The sequence below is a fragment of the Eurytemora carolleeae genome, unplaced genomic scaffold, assembly GCF_000591075.1.
Source record: "Eurytemora carolleeae unplaced genomic scaffold, Eaff_2.0 scaffold1206, whole genome shotgun sequence".
Lineage (NCBI taxonomy): Eukaryota > Metazoa > Arthropoda > Copepoda > Calanoida > Temoridae > Eurytemora > Eurytemora carolleeae.
The window spans coordinates 79,790-97,625 of NW_019397099.1; the positions used below are offsets into that span (position 1 = coordinate 79,790).

Genomic DNA, 17,836 nt, shown 5'->3' on the forward strand with positions numbered 1-17,836 from the left:
AAAAGTTGTCCATGTTGGATAGAAAAGTGTTCCATGATGGATAGAAAAGTTGTCCATGTTGGATAGAAAAGTGTTCCATGATGGATAGAAAAGTTGTCCATGTTGGATAGAAAAGTGTTCCATGATGGATAGAAAAGTTGTCCATGTTAGATAGAAAAGTCCTCCATGTTGGATAGAAAATATGTCAATGTTGGATAGAAAATATGTCAATGTTTGATGAAAAATTGTTCCTTTTTGGATAGAAAAATGTTCTATGTTTAATAGAAAAGTTGTCCATGTTGGATGAAAAAGTGTTCCATGTTTGATGGAAAAAATTATTTCCTTTTTGGAAAGAAACATGTTCTATATTGGATAGAAATGTTGTCCATGTTGGATAGAAAAACATTCCATGTTGGATGAAAAATTGAACCATGTTGGATTGAAAAATTTTCCATGTTGGTTATAAATAAGTTCCATGTTGATTATAAATGTGTTCCATGTTGGTTATAAATGTGTTCCATGTTGGTTATAAATGTGTTCCATGTTGGTTATAAATGTGTTCCATGTTGATTATGAATATGTTCCATGTTTTAAGGTTAAAAAGCGTTGTCAATCGGGCATACCACTCTTCTTCTTTTTTAATGGAAGCCACTTAGAGTCACCTCAACTGTCCCTTTAATATAAGGGCTGACTCCATGAGTCCTAGTGGGTTGGAAAAAGTACGTTCACAATGACCTAACTTCATGTTTGTGTTTAAAACGCAATAAATTCAATGTGTTGCGTTGACGACACAATGTCTGAGAAATGAAGTAGATATTTCCAGACTTACAGCTGCAGTATTCCCGTCTACTGAAGTAGATATTTCCAGACTTACAGCTGCAGTATTCCCGTCTACTGAAGTAGATATTTCCAGATTTATAGCGGCAGTATTCACGTCTACTGAAGTAGATATTTCCAGACTTACAGCTGCAGTATTCCCGTCTACTGAAGTAGATATTTCCAGACTTACAGCTGCAGTATTCCCGTCTACTGAAGTAGCTATTTCCAGACTTACAGCTGCAGTATTCCCGTCTATTGAAGTAGATATTTCCAGACTTACAGCTGCAGTATTCAAGGCTACTGAAGTAAATATTGCCAGACTTACAGCTGCAGTATTCACGTCTACTGAAGTACATATTTCCAGACTCACAGCTGCAGTATTCACGTCTACTGAAGTAGATATTTCCGGACTTACAGCTGCAGTATTCATGTCTACCAAGTAGATATTTCCAGATTTATAGCGGCAGTATTCACGTCTACTGAAGTAAATATTTCCAGACTTACAGCTACAGTATTCACTTCTACTGAAGTAGATATTTCCAGACTTACAGCTGCAGTATTCACTTCTACTGAAGTAGATATTTCCAGACTTACAGCTGCAGTATTCACGTCTACTGAAGTACATATTTCCAGACTCACAGCTGCAGTATTCACGGCTACTGAAGTAGATATTTCCAGACTTACAGCTGCATTATTCACGTCTACTGGAGTAGATATTTCCAGACTTACAGCTGCAGTATTCATGTCTACCAAGTAGACATTACCAGATTTATAGCTGCAGTATTCACGTCTACTGAAGTAAATATCAGACTTACAGCTGCAGTATTCACGTCTACTGAAGTAGATATTTCTAGACTTACAGCTGCAGTATTCACGTCTACTGAAGTAGATATTTCCAGACTTACAGCTGCAGTATTCATGTCTACCAAGTAGATATTTCCTGACTAACAGCTGCATCATTCATGCCTACTGAAGTAGATATTTCCAGACTTACAACTGCAGTATTCACGTCTACTGAAGTAGATATTTCCAGACTTACAGCTGCAGCATTCACGTCTACTGAAGTAGATATTTCTAGACTTACAGCTGCAGTATTCATGTCTACTGAAGTAGATATTTCCAGACTTACAGCTGCAGTATTCACGTCTACTGAAGTAGATATTACCAGACTTACAGCTGCAGTATTTATGTCTACCAAGTAGATATTACCAGATTTATAGCTGCAGTATTCACGTCTACTGAAGTTAATATTTCCAGACTTACAGCTGCAGTATTCACGTCTACTGAAGTAGATATTTCCAGACTTACAGCTGCAGTATTCATGTCTACCAAGTAGATATTTCCAGACTTACAGCTGCAGTATTCATGTCTACCAAGTAGATATTTCCAGACTTACAGCTGCAGTATTCATGTCTACCAAGTAGATATTTCCAGACTTACAGCTGCAGTATTCATGTCTACCAAGTAGATATTACCAGATTTATAGCTGCAGTATTCATGTCTACAAAGTAGATATTACCAGATTTATAGCTGCAGTATTCATGTCTACCAAGTAGAGCACGGCATCTGAAAAATTAAACTGATTGGTGAAATCATTCAGACAAATTGGATTGAAGGATTTTTTGCGGATTAATCGTCTCTGATTGTTGCGAAGACTCTTCAGAGAAAAAAAATTGTAAATTTTTACAAAAATAAAACTACGCCCATCTCTAATACAAAAGAGATCCTTACATTGGACGTTTAAACTCGATGAACCATCATCTACCGAATCATTTTATTCTTCCATACTGCGTAGTAACAAAACTTTATGCTCTAAGAAAAGAATACGCCCATCTCTAGTACGAAGAGATCTTAACGTTGGACGCTTAAACTCAATGAACCATAATCTACTGAATCATTTTATTCTTGCATACTGCGTAATAACAAAACTTTACTTTCAAGCTCAAGAGATCAGTATGACTCTAAATAATAAGATAAACGCAATACCGGGTTCTTAAGCTGGTCATTTATAATACATTTCTTGTTTTAAGGTTGAGCGAATTTTGAATCACCCTGACTACAAGACTCCATCTCCATTAAGGTGAGGATGATATTAGACGTCATTTCAAGTTAGCATTAGTTTACAATTTTTCCATTAAAATTTTTTAATTGTAAATACACTAGTAATAATTCCTAATAGATGATTTTTTCCCCTAGCCATGACATTGCGCTTATATCCTTAACAGAAGGAGTTAATTGGTCATCAGAGGTAAGTTGTTATCAAATTTTTATAATTCTTATCATTATTTTTTGTTAAGATGGTTCATTTATTTAAATCTAAATCTAGCAACATCTATAATTTTGCAACCTGACTCACTGCAAACCATGTAGAAGGTGAGGGTAAACTTTATGCAAAATCACTGGAACGAATTTGTAACCTTTTAGTCGTGTATATGAATTTCAATCTTACGTGAAATTTACTTTAGTTTGACGTGGACTATGTTTAGTTAAAGGGAGTGTTCGCGATAAATGAAAGGGGGTATATGCTTAATGCGTTTAAAAAAGAAATTTGTTAAAAACGACTAATACCGAAGAACGCAATATCCATACAAATTCAGAAAGATGCAACATACGACTTAGACCGTAAAAAAATCTATTTAATTTCAAACAAATCATTCAGATATTAAAACCTATAGTCATCGATTATCTTTCGCCACATTTGTATATAGTTGATTTTTCATAATATGTTTTAATTGTTATGATCTGAGAGTTATTTATAAAAACATTTATTCCTGTTTGGAGGATTTTTGGTAATGAAGGCGACATTTTCATATTTTCCAGGAATGTTCGAAAACAAGTTGGAAGCTAAATGTTATTTTAAAAAATAAAAACAAAATATATTATGAAAAATCAACTATATACAAATACATCTTTCTGAATTTGTATGGATACTACGTTCTTCGGTATTAGTCGTTTTTAACAAATTTCTTCTTATAGACGCAACAGATTGAAGTAAGATTAGAAGTGATCAAAAGCGATTTTTTATCGCACTAAGCCTATACCCCATTTCATTTTTCGCGAACACTCCCTTTAAGCTCGATTATATTTAAAACTTAAATACTCACATAGTTTAAATAGAAAATGTCTACGACATCGATCTCGATAATCGATATCCATAGTGGGGCGCTTTTGAATTTTAAGCAGAATCATCGATTGATCTCTTGATATCACGGGATATCGAATAAAGCTTTAATTGATCTGTGGATCAACAATGGATCGAGATCAAGATCAAGCATTCATAACGATATCCACAATACAAGAGTTCTCAAAGATATAAAGATTAAAAAACCATATTTTGTGATGGGTTATCAGTTACTTGAAAGGAAATATTGAGAATTTTGCTTTAAACCAAGGGTTTCTTAATTTGCCTGAATTGATGAAATTAAGTTCTTGCCCCAAACTCCAATTATCTAATCCCTGTTGTTTGCCACCTCATAGTTTTTAAACCTTTGATTTTCAAAACGTAGACTATTTGGTCTAATGTAATTCATAGTTTAAACCATAAATGGACTGTGACATTTATTGTTGAAAAAACATAGGGATTGGGAAATATGAGATGAGATTCTAATAGCTTACACCCGAGTGAAACCCAGAGATGAGATTTTAAAAGCTTAAACCCGAGTGAAACCCAGAGATAAGATTTTAAAAGCTTAAACCCGAGTGAAACCAAGAGATGAGATTTTAAAAGCTTAAACCCGAGTGAAACCAAGAGATGAGATTTTAAAAGCTTCAACCCGAGTGAAACCAAGAGATGAGATTTTAAAAGCTTAAACCCGAGTGAAACCAAGAGATGAGATTTTAAAAGCTTAAACCCGAGTGAAACCAAGAGATGAGATTTTAAAAGCTTAAACCCGAGTGAAACGAGTGAAACCCAGGAGTTGGGTTCAGATAGAACCCAAGTCAGGATTGGCTCTGATTTGAACAATTAGAGACTACGTAGAAAGCGTTCACTCTGTTACAGACAAATTGCTGGCAGATCAGCTGTGACAAGGAGATGTAAATTTCGAAAATTCGAACTTTACCTAGATAAATTATTTGCATAGCATGTTTATTTCATATCTTTTTTACTAAACTCAAGGCTATCCAAGACCCGGGTCTTAACTTGAGCTTTAATTGGGTCTAAGCAGACGCAAATACCGGGTTTTACTTGGGTTTAAGTTTTAAATCTCATCTATGTGCTCGTGGCAAGAACTCAGTTTATTCATCGGACGAAAGGTTAAATTATAATTTACAGTTAGATATTTATATATCGGTAATTGCTAATTTCCACTAGCACTCTAAACTCTTAAATACCCAACTATATATTAACTGTTAAATGTGTATTAATATATATTATATATATAAGTATATATTTACTTATATAATCTGTTTGTAAAACCGTTGCTTGTCAACTGCATGCTTATATCCTTTACCGCTATATACACTAGGTTAACTCTTCAGTAGAAAAATATTGAAAGATAACTGTTAACCCGGTGTAAAAATATGCAACGGACTGAACGCTTAATACGAAGATTATCTAACTCTTAAACTCTAAAACTTATGTTTATGTTTTAGTTCATTCCATTTTTATATTCCATCCAAATTCTTTCATTCTTTCAGACTCCATTCTAATCCCGTCTATCCTTTCATTCTCCTCCCATTTCATTCTTCCATTCTAATTCCTTTCACTCTTTCATTCTCCTTTCTGTCAATCCCCTTCTATTCTTTCATTTTCCTTCAATTCTATTCCCTTTTATCCTTACGTACATTCTCCTTCCATTCCACCAAAATTATTTAATTCTCTTTCCATTCCATTCCCTTGCATCCTTTCAATCTCCTTCCATTTCAACCTCTTTTATCCTTTCATTTTCCTCCCATTCCCATTTTATCCTAAATTCCATTACCTTCTATCCTTTCATTCTACTTCCATTCCACCCTTCAACAGTACGCCTCTGTCATTATTAGTTCCTTGAAACAAATTGCCGCGTTTCTTTAAGACGACTTCCCATGTTAGTTAAAAATTGAAATAAATATATGTCTACTGTCTAGGTGTCTCCTATATGTCTATTGTCTAGGTCTCTCCTATATGTCTACTGTCTAGGTGTCTCCTATGTGTCTACTGTCTAGGTGTCTCCTATATGTCTATTGTCTAGGTGTCTCTTATATGTCTACTGTCTACTATATGTCTACTGGCTAGGTGTATCCTATATGTCTACTGTCTAGGTGTCTCCTATATGTCTACTGTCTAGGTGTCTCCTACATGTCTATTCTCAGGTGTCTCCTATGTGTCTACTGTCTAGGTGTCTCCTATATTTTTACTGTCTAGGTGTCTCCTATATGTCTACTGTCTAGGTCTCTCCTATATATCTACTGTCTAGGTGTCTCCTATATTTCTACTGTCTATGTGTCTCCTATATGTCTACTGTCTATGTGTCTCCTATATGTCTACTGTTTAGGTGTCTCCTATATGTCTACTGTCTAGGTGTCTCCTATATGTCTACTGTCTAGGTGTCTCTTATATATATACTGTATAGGTGTATCCTATATCTCTACTGTCTAGGTGTCTCCTGTATGTCAACTGTCTAGGTGTCTCCTATATGTCTACTGTCTAGATGTCTCTTATATGTCTACTGTATAGGTGTCTCCTATATGTCAACTGTCTAGGTGTCTCCTATATGTCCACTGTATAGGTGTCTCCTATATGTCTACTGTCTAGTTGTATTCTATATGTCTACTGTCTAGGTGTCTCCTATATGTCTACCCCTGGAGAGCTTTAGTTTAGATGAGAAAGATGCTACACTAGTTGGTTGGGGGTAACTTTTACTTCAAGGAATTATCCACGTTATTTCAAGACACCCTACATTATCATTGCACGATTTACAACGGTAAACTTTAATGGAGCAAAAAAACATCCTTATTTTTCTGCCAGAAATTTAAATTGTGTTTTCTTGCCGGTGTATGAAGCCGAAAAAAAGATAGGAAATAGGTAGACTTGGTGTTTTTTTTTTTAAGAATAAAAAAAAATTCTCATTTTTGTTTAGAAAAAATTTAAAGGGTAATATTAGTTGTAAATCTGAAATATATTTCTTGAAATGGATGGTTAATTGAATTTACGTGGATTGTTCATTGATTAATTTAATTATGTCTTAAATAATAATCATATTTTTAATTTATTTTTATCACATTTTAATTTATTTTGGCTCTTTCTTCGCATAATTTCTATTCGATGTAATTCTGTAAAGTGAATTTTATGCAGAAGTGCTCAGCAGATTCTGACTGTGCTGCTGAGCAGGCAGAAAACTAATTATGGGATTCATTAGTCAATCCCAGTTTCATTTATTATTTCAACTAAAATTTCGGACTATAATTTTCTTTACGTACCGTAGTTTTGATTTTTCAGTTTAACTTTTCTAAGGAACTAATTACTCGCCTCAAACTCTAATTCTTCAAAATCTAGTTTTTTGTCATCCTAGATCCTAGACCTTTCACGATTTAAAATACGAGTTCTGTTTGTTGACTTGAAAAGTCACTATAATAAAATAAAGAGATCTAAAAATGGATATTTCTAACATTTATTTAAAAAAACGAGTGTTTTGAAATATTTGCATTTAAGGTGGAGTTAAAATTGGTTGATTTAGAAATTAACAAAGGAATTAATGCTGGATATTAGATGGCGCTTCATGGAAGTGTTGTAGAGCTTCATGTTGGTGGAGCAGATCTGGGAACTGGGACAACAGGGCTCATCAATGGAACTAAGGCAACGCAACTCGAGATAGCGGAAACTTCGGTCAGATCCGTTTTAGTTTCCTAAGTAAGCTTCTCAAGAAGTTAATAGGGAGATCAGAGGTATAAGCACGCCTGCTGTTAGTTCAGTATCTGCATCATCAGCCTGAAGGAGTCATGGGGGGGGTGATGTAGAGCTTCATGTTGGTGGGGCAGATCAACAGGTGCGTTGTGCTGAGTATCTGCATCATCATCATGGAGGAGCCAGGGTTGAGACGGAGTTGTGAATCTTGAGTGTTTATAGCTGACTGCCGGGGCCGGGATCTGTAGAAGGGGGGGGGAGAAGAAGCGGGGGTTACATGTGGGCTTCATGGCAGAAATGGATCTTGAGTACACATACATCTAGAGAAAAGGCTACGGCATTTGAGTCAGAAAAATCGTCTTCCTTTTTTTTTCGAATTTGTGTTAACATTACATTACAAATTCGAAACTTTAAAATCCAACCAACCAAGATATAACCCGCCTAGATTTCAATATTTCAAAATGTTGACTTGAAAAGTCACTATAATAAAATAAAGAGATCTAAAAATGGATATTTCTAACATTTATTTAAAAAAACGAGTGTTTTGAAATATTTGCATTTAAGGCGGAGTTTTCGAATTTGTGTTAACACTGTTATATCAAATAGTCAGAATTAAAAAAAAAATAAAAAGGTTGTAAAGGTATACGAATAAGAAAATTAGAGACTGAGACGAGTTATCAGTTTCTTTCCTCTTCTATTGAGGTTTCTAAATATTATTTTCGACTATTTTTTTTGTAAAATCTGATTTTCAGTTATTTGTTTCCATTCTTGGAAATTCTATTTTTATACTTTAAGATTTATTTTAAATTTATTTCCCATTTCTCCACATTCATTTTTCATTCTTCTAAATTCATTTTCCATTCTCCTAAATTCATTTTCCATTCTTCTAAATTCATTTTCCATTCTTCTAAATTTATTTCTCATTCTTCTAAATTCATAATTATGATTCTTTTGAATTCATTTCTCATTCTTCTAAATTCATAATTATGATTCTTTTAAATTCATTTCTCATTCTTCTAAAATCATTTATCAGTCTTTTAAATTCATTTATTATTCTTCTAAATTCATTTCCCATTCTTCAAAATTCATTTCTCATTCTTCTAAATTCATTTCCTATTCTTCTAAATTCATTTCTCATTCTTCTAAATTCATTTCTCATTCTTCTAAATTCACTTATTATTATTCTAAATTCATTTCTCATTCTTCTAAATTTATTTCTCATTCTTCTAAATTCATTTCTCATTCTTCTAAATTCATTTCTCATTCTTCTAAATTTATTTCTCATAATTCATTTCTCATTCTTCTAAATTTATTTCTCATTCTTCATTTCTCATTCTTCTAAATTCATTTCTCATTCTTCTAAATTCATTTATTATTATTCTAAATTCATTTTTCATTCTTCTAAATTCATTTCCCATTTTTCTAAATTCATTTCTCATTCTTCTAAATTCATTTATCATTCTTCTAAATTCATTTCTCATTCGAAGAAATCATTTCTCATTTGAAGAAATTATTTATAATTTGAAGAAATTATTTATAATTTGAAGAAATTATTTATCATTCGAAAAAATTCAAATTTTTACTTAACAATTATTGTCGGAGCTACAGAGCCAAATTTAACAAGTCATCAAATTTTTTGAAATGATGTGTAGATGTATTTTTTATTCCTCTGAAATAATGTCTCATTCCTTCAATGTTCTATGATTTGTATTTATTAACTTAAAGGCATGAGCATATCGGGATGAACTCAGTTCCGACAGTCTTCTCTGAGGTAATTTCAAATATCACCCGTATACAGAGAGACCCATAATAATGTGAACATGTAAAACGACATTAAATCAATCGTTTTTATATTTCATGAAAATATTTACAACGACCCAATTTTAAAATTATTTAACTTTTCATATTAGCAGTTTGATTCTATGTGTATATATAGTTAGTTTATATTGTTGTAGGTAGATAATTATTTTTATATATCAATGATGATATTTATTTTAGATATTAATGTACACCAGTATACCTTTACTTTCAAATAATGTTTGCCAGACATGGTTTGATGAAAAAAATTATGAAATAATTCAGGTAAAAGTAAAAATTTTCGTTTTTAAAAACAATATTTTGAGAAAAAAAGTCAACAGATTTTTTTTAAATTCTTTAAACTTATTAACCTGGTCAAGAAACAACACTGAACGTTAAATAAACTTTTTGGACAGAAAGACGACATTCAAACAAGCTGTAGCAAAATAATTAAGTCTTTTCCACACACTCTGATTTTCTAATCCCTATATCTGAGCAAGCCAGGGGCGGATACAGGATTTAAGTGAGGGGGGGGTTTGGGCAAGATTTTTTAGGAACAAAAAAATGAATAATTAGGATCAAAAAATTAATGACTAAAGACTAAAAAACTAGATTTTTAAATTTTAGGAACTAAATTAAAGGATTAGAACAGGAATTTAGGAACAATTAAAAGATTGTTCAGGAATTAGGCACAAAAATGAAGGATTAGGACAGGAATTTAGGAACAATTAAAAGATTGTTCAGGAATTAGGAACAAAATTAAAGGATTCGGACAGGGATTTAGGAACATTAAAAAGATTGTTCAGGAATTAGGAACAAAAATAAAGGATTAGGACAGGGATTTAGGAACAATAAACAGATTGTTCAGGAATTAGGAACAAAAATATAGGATTAGGACAGGGCTATAAGGTGGGTCGGACAAAGTATTAGGAACAGGAACAATAATAGGAACATTAGCAATTTAACCCTATTCCTGCTGGGGGGGGGTCAATTTGAACCCCCCAGTAGTTTTTTTTACAAAACTCAAAAAGTGTTGGTCTGAGGCTGTTGAAATTTTCTGACTTTTCTTACATACCCAAAGCCCTCCCTTTAGGCCTAAAACCGGGCTTTAATACTAACTGCCTGAGTCCTCAGGCACACTTCCTCAATGACTGTTTTTGCCTGTAACAAACTAAATCTTTGTTTTGACCCACTTTCACTTGTCAGATTTTGATAAAATTTAGCTTTTTGGAAAGCCTATGACATAAAGAAACGGATTGCACAAGTTTTGCGAAAAAAAAATTGCAAATGTTTTGCAAACAACCTGTCAAAGGAAATTTGCACATTTTTAGTTTTTCTTGATTAAAAATCAGGTTATTTAAAATTTTGCAAAAATTTTTGCATATTTGAAATGGCATGGTCAAGGGCTTTTCAAAAATGTTTAATTTGTCATTTTTTGGACAAATTTTTTTTTGCAAACATTTTTACTATAAAACTGGATTTTGCGATAAAAAATTCAATTTTCGCAAATTTGCAAATTTTTTTGCAGATTCTAAAAGTAAAGCACAATAGCTTTCTAATGATGTATCATTTGTCATATTTGGACATAAAACATGGGATTTAGAGGGGGGGTCAAATTGACCCCCCCCCCCCCAGCGTATCCTGGTTTTCAAGCACCCCAGCAGGGATAGGTATTGATTAAGGAACATTACTAGATATGAACAATATTATCACTTAAGTTTCTTACAAATTTCTAATTCTAAATTTATCGTTAACAATAACATTTATCAAATTGGGAACATTTTTTGCCTCAAAATCTCAGGGGGGGGCGAATATCCCCCGCCCCCCTTGTATCCGCCCCTGCAGCAAGCCAATGTTGTTGACAGAATTAAACCTTAGATATTTCAAACTATGAGTTCTGTTACATCAAATAATATAAGTGTTAAATGTCAAACGCTTTACACCATCAGGTTGCAAAGATTTAGGCATTAAAAGATTTGTGACAAGCACTCAGTTCCTTTGACGTGTTGCTTTAAAATAAGAACCAGAAATTTGTGTAATAGGAATACAACATTTAAGTCATCTTAAATTATATTACGTTATAGCTTATAGCTAGAAGTTTACTGCAGTAGCAAGAAAATCGTCTTCCTATTCCACTGTTAATGCAAACCTCTTTGTTGCAAGTTTGACATAAAGCTCATTTCATTGATTGTCAATTAAGGTTTAGTGTCCCTTCTCTTTAAATAAGTTTAGCGTATGTTTACATATATTACACAATTTATACTGCATCAAGTACGGTGGTTAACATTCTTAAAGGGAGTGACCGGGTATGTAAGGTAGTTGAGTATGCAGTGTTTTGGAAAGCTTCTTTCAGATTTGAGACATATTAAACTTTTTAAAGATCTGTAAATCCTAAGTTGGAGGGCAAATTCGACGTTCAAAACTCCTACTTTGGGGGTGGATACGTTATCAGAATTTTTTTTTCTTGAATTACTAAATAACGACGACATAAAATGTAAAACATTCTACAATAAACTATAGGAACATGTTGTGAAAATAAAAATTAATCTTATCATCGAAAATAAGTAATCTTGTTCAATTATTAGTTTCTATTATCTCATTATTCTGGTTTCTCATTATTCAAAAAGATTTTCGCAGATTTTCTAGAATTATTATTGAAAAGACGACATTTGAGGAATTTGAAGAAATCTGCGAATAAATTCAAAGAAAATTAGAAATTCTATATAATAATGAAAACGAAATAATCGATTTTAGCATTGATTTATTGACAAATTTCTTATGAGAAATATGTTCCTCACTTTCTAATTAGATTACTGCATAATTTTTTCGTTGTCGTTATTTAATAATTTAAAAAAAAACTAATTCTGAAAACGTATCCACCCCCAAAGTAGGAGTTTTGAACGTCAAAGTTGCGCTCAAACTCAGGATTAATATCTTTAAAAAGTTTAATATGTCTGAAATGAATCCGAAAGAAGTTTTCCACAACACTGTATACTCAGTTCAACTACCTTACACAGCCGGTCACTCCCTTTTTAAGGAAGTAATGGTTCTGTTCTACGGAAGAAGGGTAATTTTGAAGTACATTAACTGTATAAAAATACGAATACAGTGTTGTTTCCAAATTATTATATGTAAACCTATAGTTTGATTTAGGATGGTCACCTTGTAAACATATATTTAAAACCAGGATGGTCACCTTGTAAACCTTTATTTAGATCCAGGATGGGCACCTTGTAATCCTATATTTAGATCCAGGATGGTCACCTTGTAAACCTATATTTAGATCCAGGATGGTCACCTTGTAAACCTATATTTAGATCCAGGATGGTCACCTTGTAAACCAATGTTTAGATCCAGGATGGTCACCTCTGTGCCGGGGTCAAGGAGGGTGGTCATGATGGATGTAAGGGAGATTCAGGTACAAAATCTATTTAAAGGGATTGTTCACCCTTTTTCAAAATATTCGTATTTTTAACGTCATTGAGAAAATTGAGTACGAAAATAAAATTCGCGTTTTTTTTTTCGATACTTTGAGTTATGAATTCCACTGAAAGAAAATTTTTGCGAAAAACGGAAATCAAATATCGGTATATAGTTCGGTCAAATAACAGTTTTCAAATATTTTGTTTACATAGACTAAACATACAATTTTTCCGATATTAACGCATGACCCGATCTTTATTTAAATAATCAGGTTTCTCATAAAAATATTGGAAAATTCAAGATTATTAACGCTTATAAGGCCCCAAAATGTATTATATTATAGTACACGGGCTATAAAAACCTAATCACCATGTTTCCACGGAACTACCGATATGTCAATAATTTTATGCTGTTAATCACAAGCATTGATCTCCATCTTATTGAGGGATCAAACCTTTATCTTTGAATTTAAAAGTGTCCACATTAGATATTGAGATAAAACGTTTAAGATATACGATACTCCACTTCTATATATAATTTATATGTAAAATTACCTACTATATTATATGCATATTATATATGTAAAATAGCTTGTAAATCCAGCTTTTCCTGGAATGGAAGCTAAATATATAGATGTAAGCCCACGAAGCATGATAGTAGCAAGACAGCTTGCAAGTCGTCTTTTATCTTTATATCTTTATTTGTGACGTGCAGTCGTCAACCTACATTAATATTTATTATTCTTGAAACAATAACCACAAAATTCACCTGGTCCTAGCATTTCCAAATTGTAGTCTGCCTTTGTTATTAAGAGATATTAAGAATTTTGTTCAGATTTCAATTTTATTAAATAAAAACATTATTTGTCGAAATCTTGAGGAAATTTTCCTTATCTCAAGTAATATTGAAACCACAAAAAAGAGAGACCGCATTTTGGAAAAGCCAAGACTAGGGCCATATTTCGTGATTATTAATTCTAAAATTGTACTGCTGAAATAAAGTTTACGAAAAAATGTCACAAATAAATTAAAAAATCAAGGATGACCTTCAAGTCTTCTTACTACTGTCACGTTTCGTGGGACACCCAATACATATTTTATGAATTTTATTAATAAACTGAGCTAGGAAGACGATATTTAAACAACACCCTGTATATATATTCTATGAATTTTATTGATGAATTGAGCTAGGAAGACGATATTTAAACAACACCCTATATATTCTATGAATTTTATTGATAAACAGAGCTAGGAAGACGATATTTAAACAACACCCTATATATTTTATGAATTTTATTGATAAACTGAGCTAGGAAGACGATATTTAAACAACACCCTGTATATATATTCTATGAATTTTATTGATAAACTGAGTTAGGTAGACGATATTTAAACAACACCCTATATATTTTATGAATTTTATTGATAAACTGAGCTAGGAAGACGATATTTAAACAACACCCTATATATTCTATGAATTTTATTGTTAAACTGAGCTAGGAAGACGATATTTAAACAAGACCCTTTATATATTTTACGAATTTTATTGATTAATTGACCTAGGAAGACGATATTTATTTTAAACAATTCTCCGAAGAAGAAAAACTCGAAAGTTTCTGTGAATTTTTTAAATAACTTGCTTTTCAAGAAATAGGAAAATAATTTTGTATTTCTTTTCACGTTCTTTTAATCAATAGAAGTTCTTTTGATTGTTTCTAATAAGCAAAGGCTTTATAATGTTCTAAATAATCAACATAAATAGTTTTAGTGACATTAAAAATATATTCCATGGACACAATAGTTTTAAAACAATGGTAGATGTCAAAGACCCTTTTACTAATAAAAGTTGGAAGACAAAAAATAAGCAATTTTGTGTATTTAAAGTTGTTACATAGGACTTTTTAAAATATTAATTTGGGTACACCAGTCGTCTTAAAATATTGAGGGGGTCCTCTGAGTATAGGACTAGAGAGTTCAGGAACATTGGTTGGAGTGGTTTCTGTCGGAGTAGGTAAATATCGGTTTTATTTAAAGGCCATTTTTCCTCATTGCATGTAAAACTCAATTTTTCGCGGATTTTTTAGTTTAAATTTTAAAGCAATCAACTTTGATTTTTTCATCCGGGCCAATTTTTCCAACTTTTAAGGTCCATTTCTCCCCTGGAATCTTTTGAGTTACCAAAAAAATTGGACAAGATCGGTTTTTTAAATTTATTTAATTACATGATTATGAATTATAATTATACAAATTGAAATCTATTTTTGATTGTTTTGTCTTATACAGAATTGGTTTATTTGCAAAAAAAACTTTTTTATATTAATTTTATTATCTAAATAGGTATAATTTTAGACTTAGAATAAAGTTTTATAATGTTGGAACCTTCTAATACTGTCGTAAACCATTTAAAAGTCTAAAAACATTAAAAGTTTTTGTAAAACGAATCTGGCTATTACCCATCCCTTTATATAGGTTGTGGGTTACCTAAACTACCTGGAGTGTATACTAGGGTTTCCTCATATACTCATTGGATTCAGGTATTCATTTATCCAAGGAATATAAAGTTAGGGAGCTCCCTAACTTAGGGGCCACTGGAATTGTAGTAAAATAAGCTCTAGGTAGGGGTGTACTCAGGAATTTGTCCAGGGGGGTTCACCCTCCCCATTGGGTACGCCTCTAGCACTAGGTCTATTCTATCTTGATTTTTATCTTCTAGGTCAAATCTATCCTGATTTTTTATCTTCTAGGTCTATTCTATCCCGATTTTTCTCTTCTAGGTCTATTCTATCCCGATTTTTCTCTTCTAGGTCTATTCTATCCCGATTTTTCTCTTCTAGGTCTATTCTATCATGATCTTACCTATACTGATTTTATCTTCTAGATCTTTTATATCCTCATCTTTATCTAGGTCTTATCTATCCTAATTTTTCTCTTCTAGGTCTAATCTATTCTGATTTTTATCTGGGTCTTACCTATCCTAATTCTATCTTCAAGGTCTTTTATATCCTGATTTTTATCTAGGTCTTATATATCCTAATTTTTGTCTTCTAGGTCTAATTTATTCTGATCTTTTCTTATCTGATTTTTATCTAGTTCTTATCTATTCTAATTCTATCTTTTATGTTTATCCATCCTGATTTTTATCTAGTTCTTATCTATTCTAATTCTATCTTTTAGGTTTATCCATCCTGATTTTTATCTAGGTCTGATCTATTCTAATTTTTATCTAGGTCTAATCTATTCTGATTTTTATCTAGGTCTAATCTATTCTGATTTTTATCTAAGTCTAATCTATCCTAATTTCAGGTTTATTCAACCCTGATTATTCCTATTCATATCTTATATAACTTCTCTCCTTATAATTTTAGATTTATTTGAATTCTTCTAACTTGTTAAAAAGTTGTTATATGTTACACAATTTTTCAGATTTTTTAATATTTTGATATTTTTCAGTTTTATTCTTGTGCTGACATAAATTTTAATATATTGCTTATAACATATTTTCTTACTTTGATCTTTTGATTCTTTTTTAAAAATTTAAAAATGTTTATGTTTTAGAATTTTACCATTGAAGACAGTACAGACAGTACAGGACAATCAGAAGCAGACAAAAAGTTATGATGTTTTTTTTAAGAAAAATATTTAATTATTTATGAAAATATATTTATTGATAAAAAAAACATTGGATTGTCATTATTTTTACCAAACACAAGACAACTTTACAGAAAAAAATTATTTGAATTTAATATAAACATAAAAGATATTGAGATAAATCTTCTCTTATTTCAAAAATCAGTGAAAATTTTTACTTTTTTGGTTTGTTTGCGGGACAAAAAAAATTCTCCCGAAATAGTTTATGATATTAAAGGTCCTATTAATCAAGTAGAAAAAAAAGTTTAGAAATTGACATTTTGAGGCAAGTACTCAGTTTCTTTACTACATATAGTGTCTAAACTCTAAACCAAGTAGGTTTAAAACGATATACATAAATAGATATAGCGGTAGAACCAATATAAAGCCAAACTACATTAGAGCATGGAAATCAGAAATTTATGCAAATTTTTGCAATAAAAGCAAACACACAAACACCAAGGCACAGACAGCATATATAAAAGAAATGAAAACATTCAGAATTTATTTAGAATTTAGACAGGTTACGGTTCCATCAACTTTAGTATATTTTACTCTCAGATATTGCACATAGATATTTAGTTAGTACCACAAACTCAATTTTTCAATTTCCTATGTCTTTACAACTAGATGTTGTATCTTTGCTAGTTCAAATTTTATTAGCAAATCAGAGTTTGTGGCAAAGACTTAATTGAAATAAATCATTGTGTCTTTTTCATTAATATATTAAACTTCTTATTCTGTATAAATTTGTTAGCAGATTTCTTCACATTCTTCAAATTTTGTCTTTTTCCTTTAAATTCTAGGAAATTTACAGAAAATGTTTGTGAACAATGAGTTATTTCAGAAACCAATAACTGAATAAGCTTACTTATATTCTATGATAATAGTTAATTTTTATTTTCTCAACCTGTTTCTAAACAACTAATTAGTTTACAGTAGACTTTTTTCTACATATTTCGTTGTCGATATTGAATGACTTTTTTTAAACCGATTCTCAAAATCATTCCTCAAAAATGAACAGTCTAAGAGGATTTTAAAGATTTGATTGGCGCTCTTGCTTAACAAATATGCACCGTAAAAACTTTCTATAGGTCTTAAATGATTCCTAAAAAATTTCTCCTCAATACTACAATCTCAGTTCAACTACCATACATTGCCGGTCACTCCCTTTAAATATTCGCATGCTCATACAGGGTGTCCCAAAAAAACATGGGAATTCAGTGACGAATTCGATATCGTCTTTGTTATGAATTAGCATTGTAATACCTAATTTCAAAAGCCATAATATTATTATGTCTGCTAGAGTTAATTTAATGAAAAGACTGTAAAAATGTGTCTATGTCTCCGCAATATGAACAGTGAAGAC

General features: G+C 31.7%; 1 protein-coding gene across 1 annotated transcript in view; it reads left to right on the forward strand.

The window, feature by feature from the left end:
* Positions 1 to 16,517, forward strand: part of LOC111711836 (venom protease) — a 30,161-nt gene extending 13,644 nt beyond the window's left edge. Inside the window, exons 7-15 of the mRNA XM_023486295.1 lie at positions 2,829 to 2,878; positions 2,995 to 3,046; positions 6,559 to 6,629; positions 9,347 to 9,392; positions 9,620 to 9,703; positions 12,770 to 12,836; positions 14,786 to 14,851; positions 15,310 to 15,374; positions 16,396 to 16,517. Coding sequence (XP_023342063.1) covers positions 2,829 to 2,878; positions 2,995 to 3,046; positions 6,559 to 6,629; positions 9,347 to 9,392; positions 9,620 to 9,703; positions 12,770 to 12,836; positions 14,786 to 14,851; positions 15,310 to 15,374; positions 16,396 to 16,458 — 564 coding nt within the window. The 3' untranslated portion in view covers positions 16,459 to 16,517. The remainder of the gene's footprint in view (positions 1 to 2,828; positions 2,879 to 2,994; positions 3,047 to 6,558; positions 6,630 to 9,346; positions 9,393 to 9,619; positions 9,704 to 12,769; positions 12,837 to 14,785; positions 14,852 to 15,309; positions 15,375 to 16,395) is intronic.
* Positions 16,518 to 17,836: the final 1,319 nt, after the last annotated feature.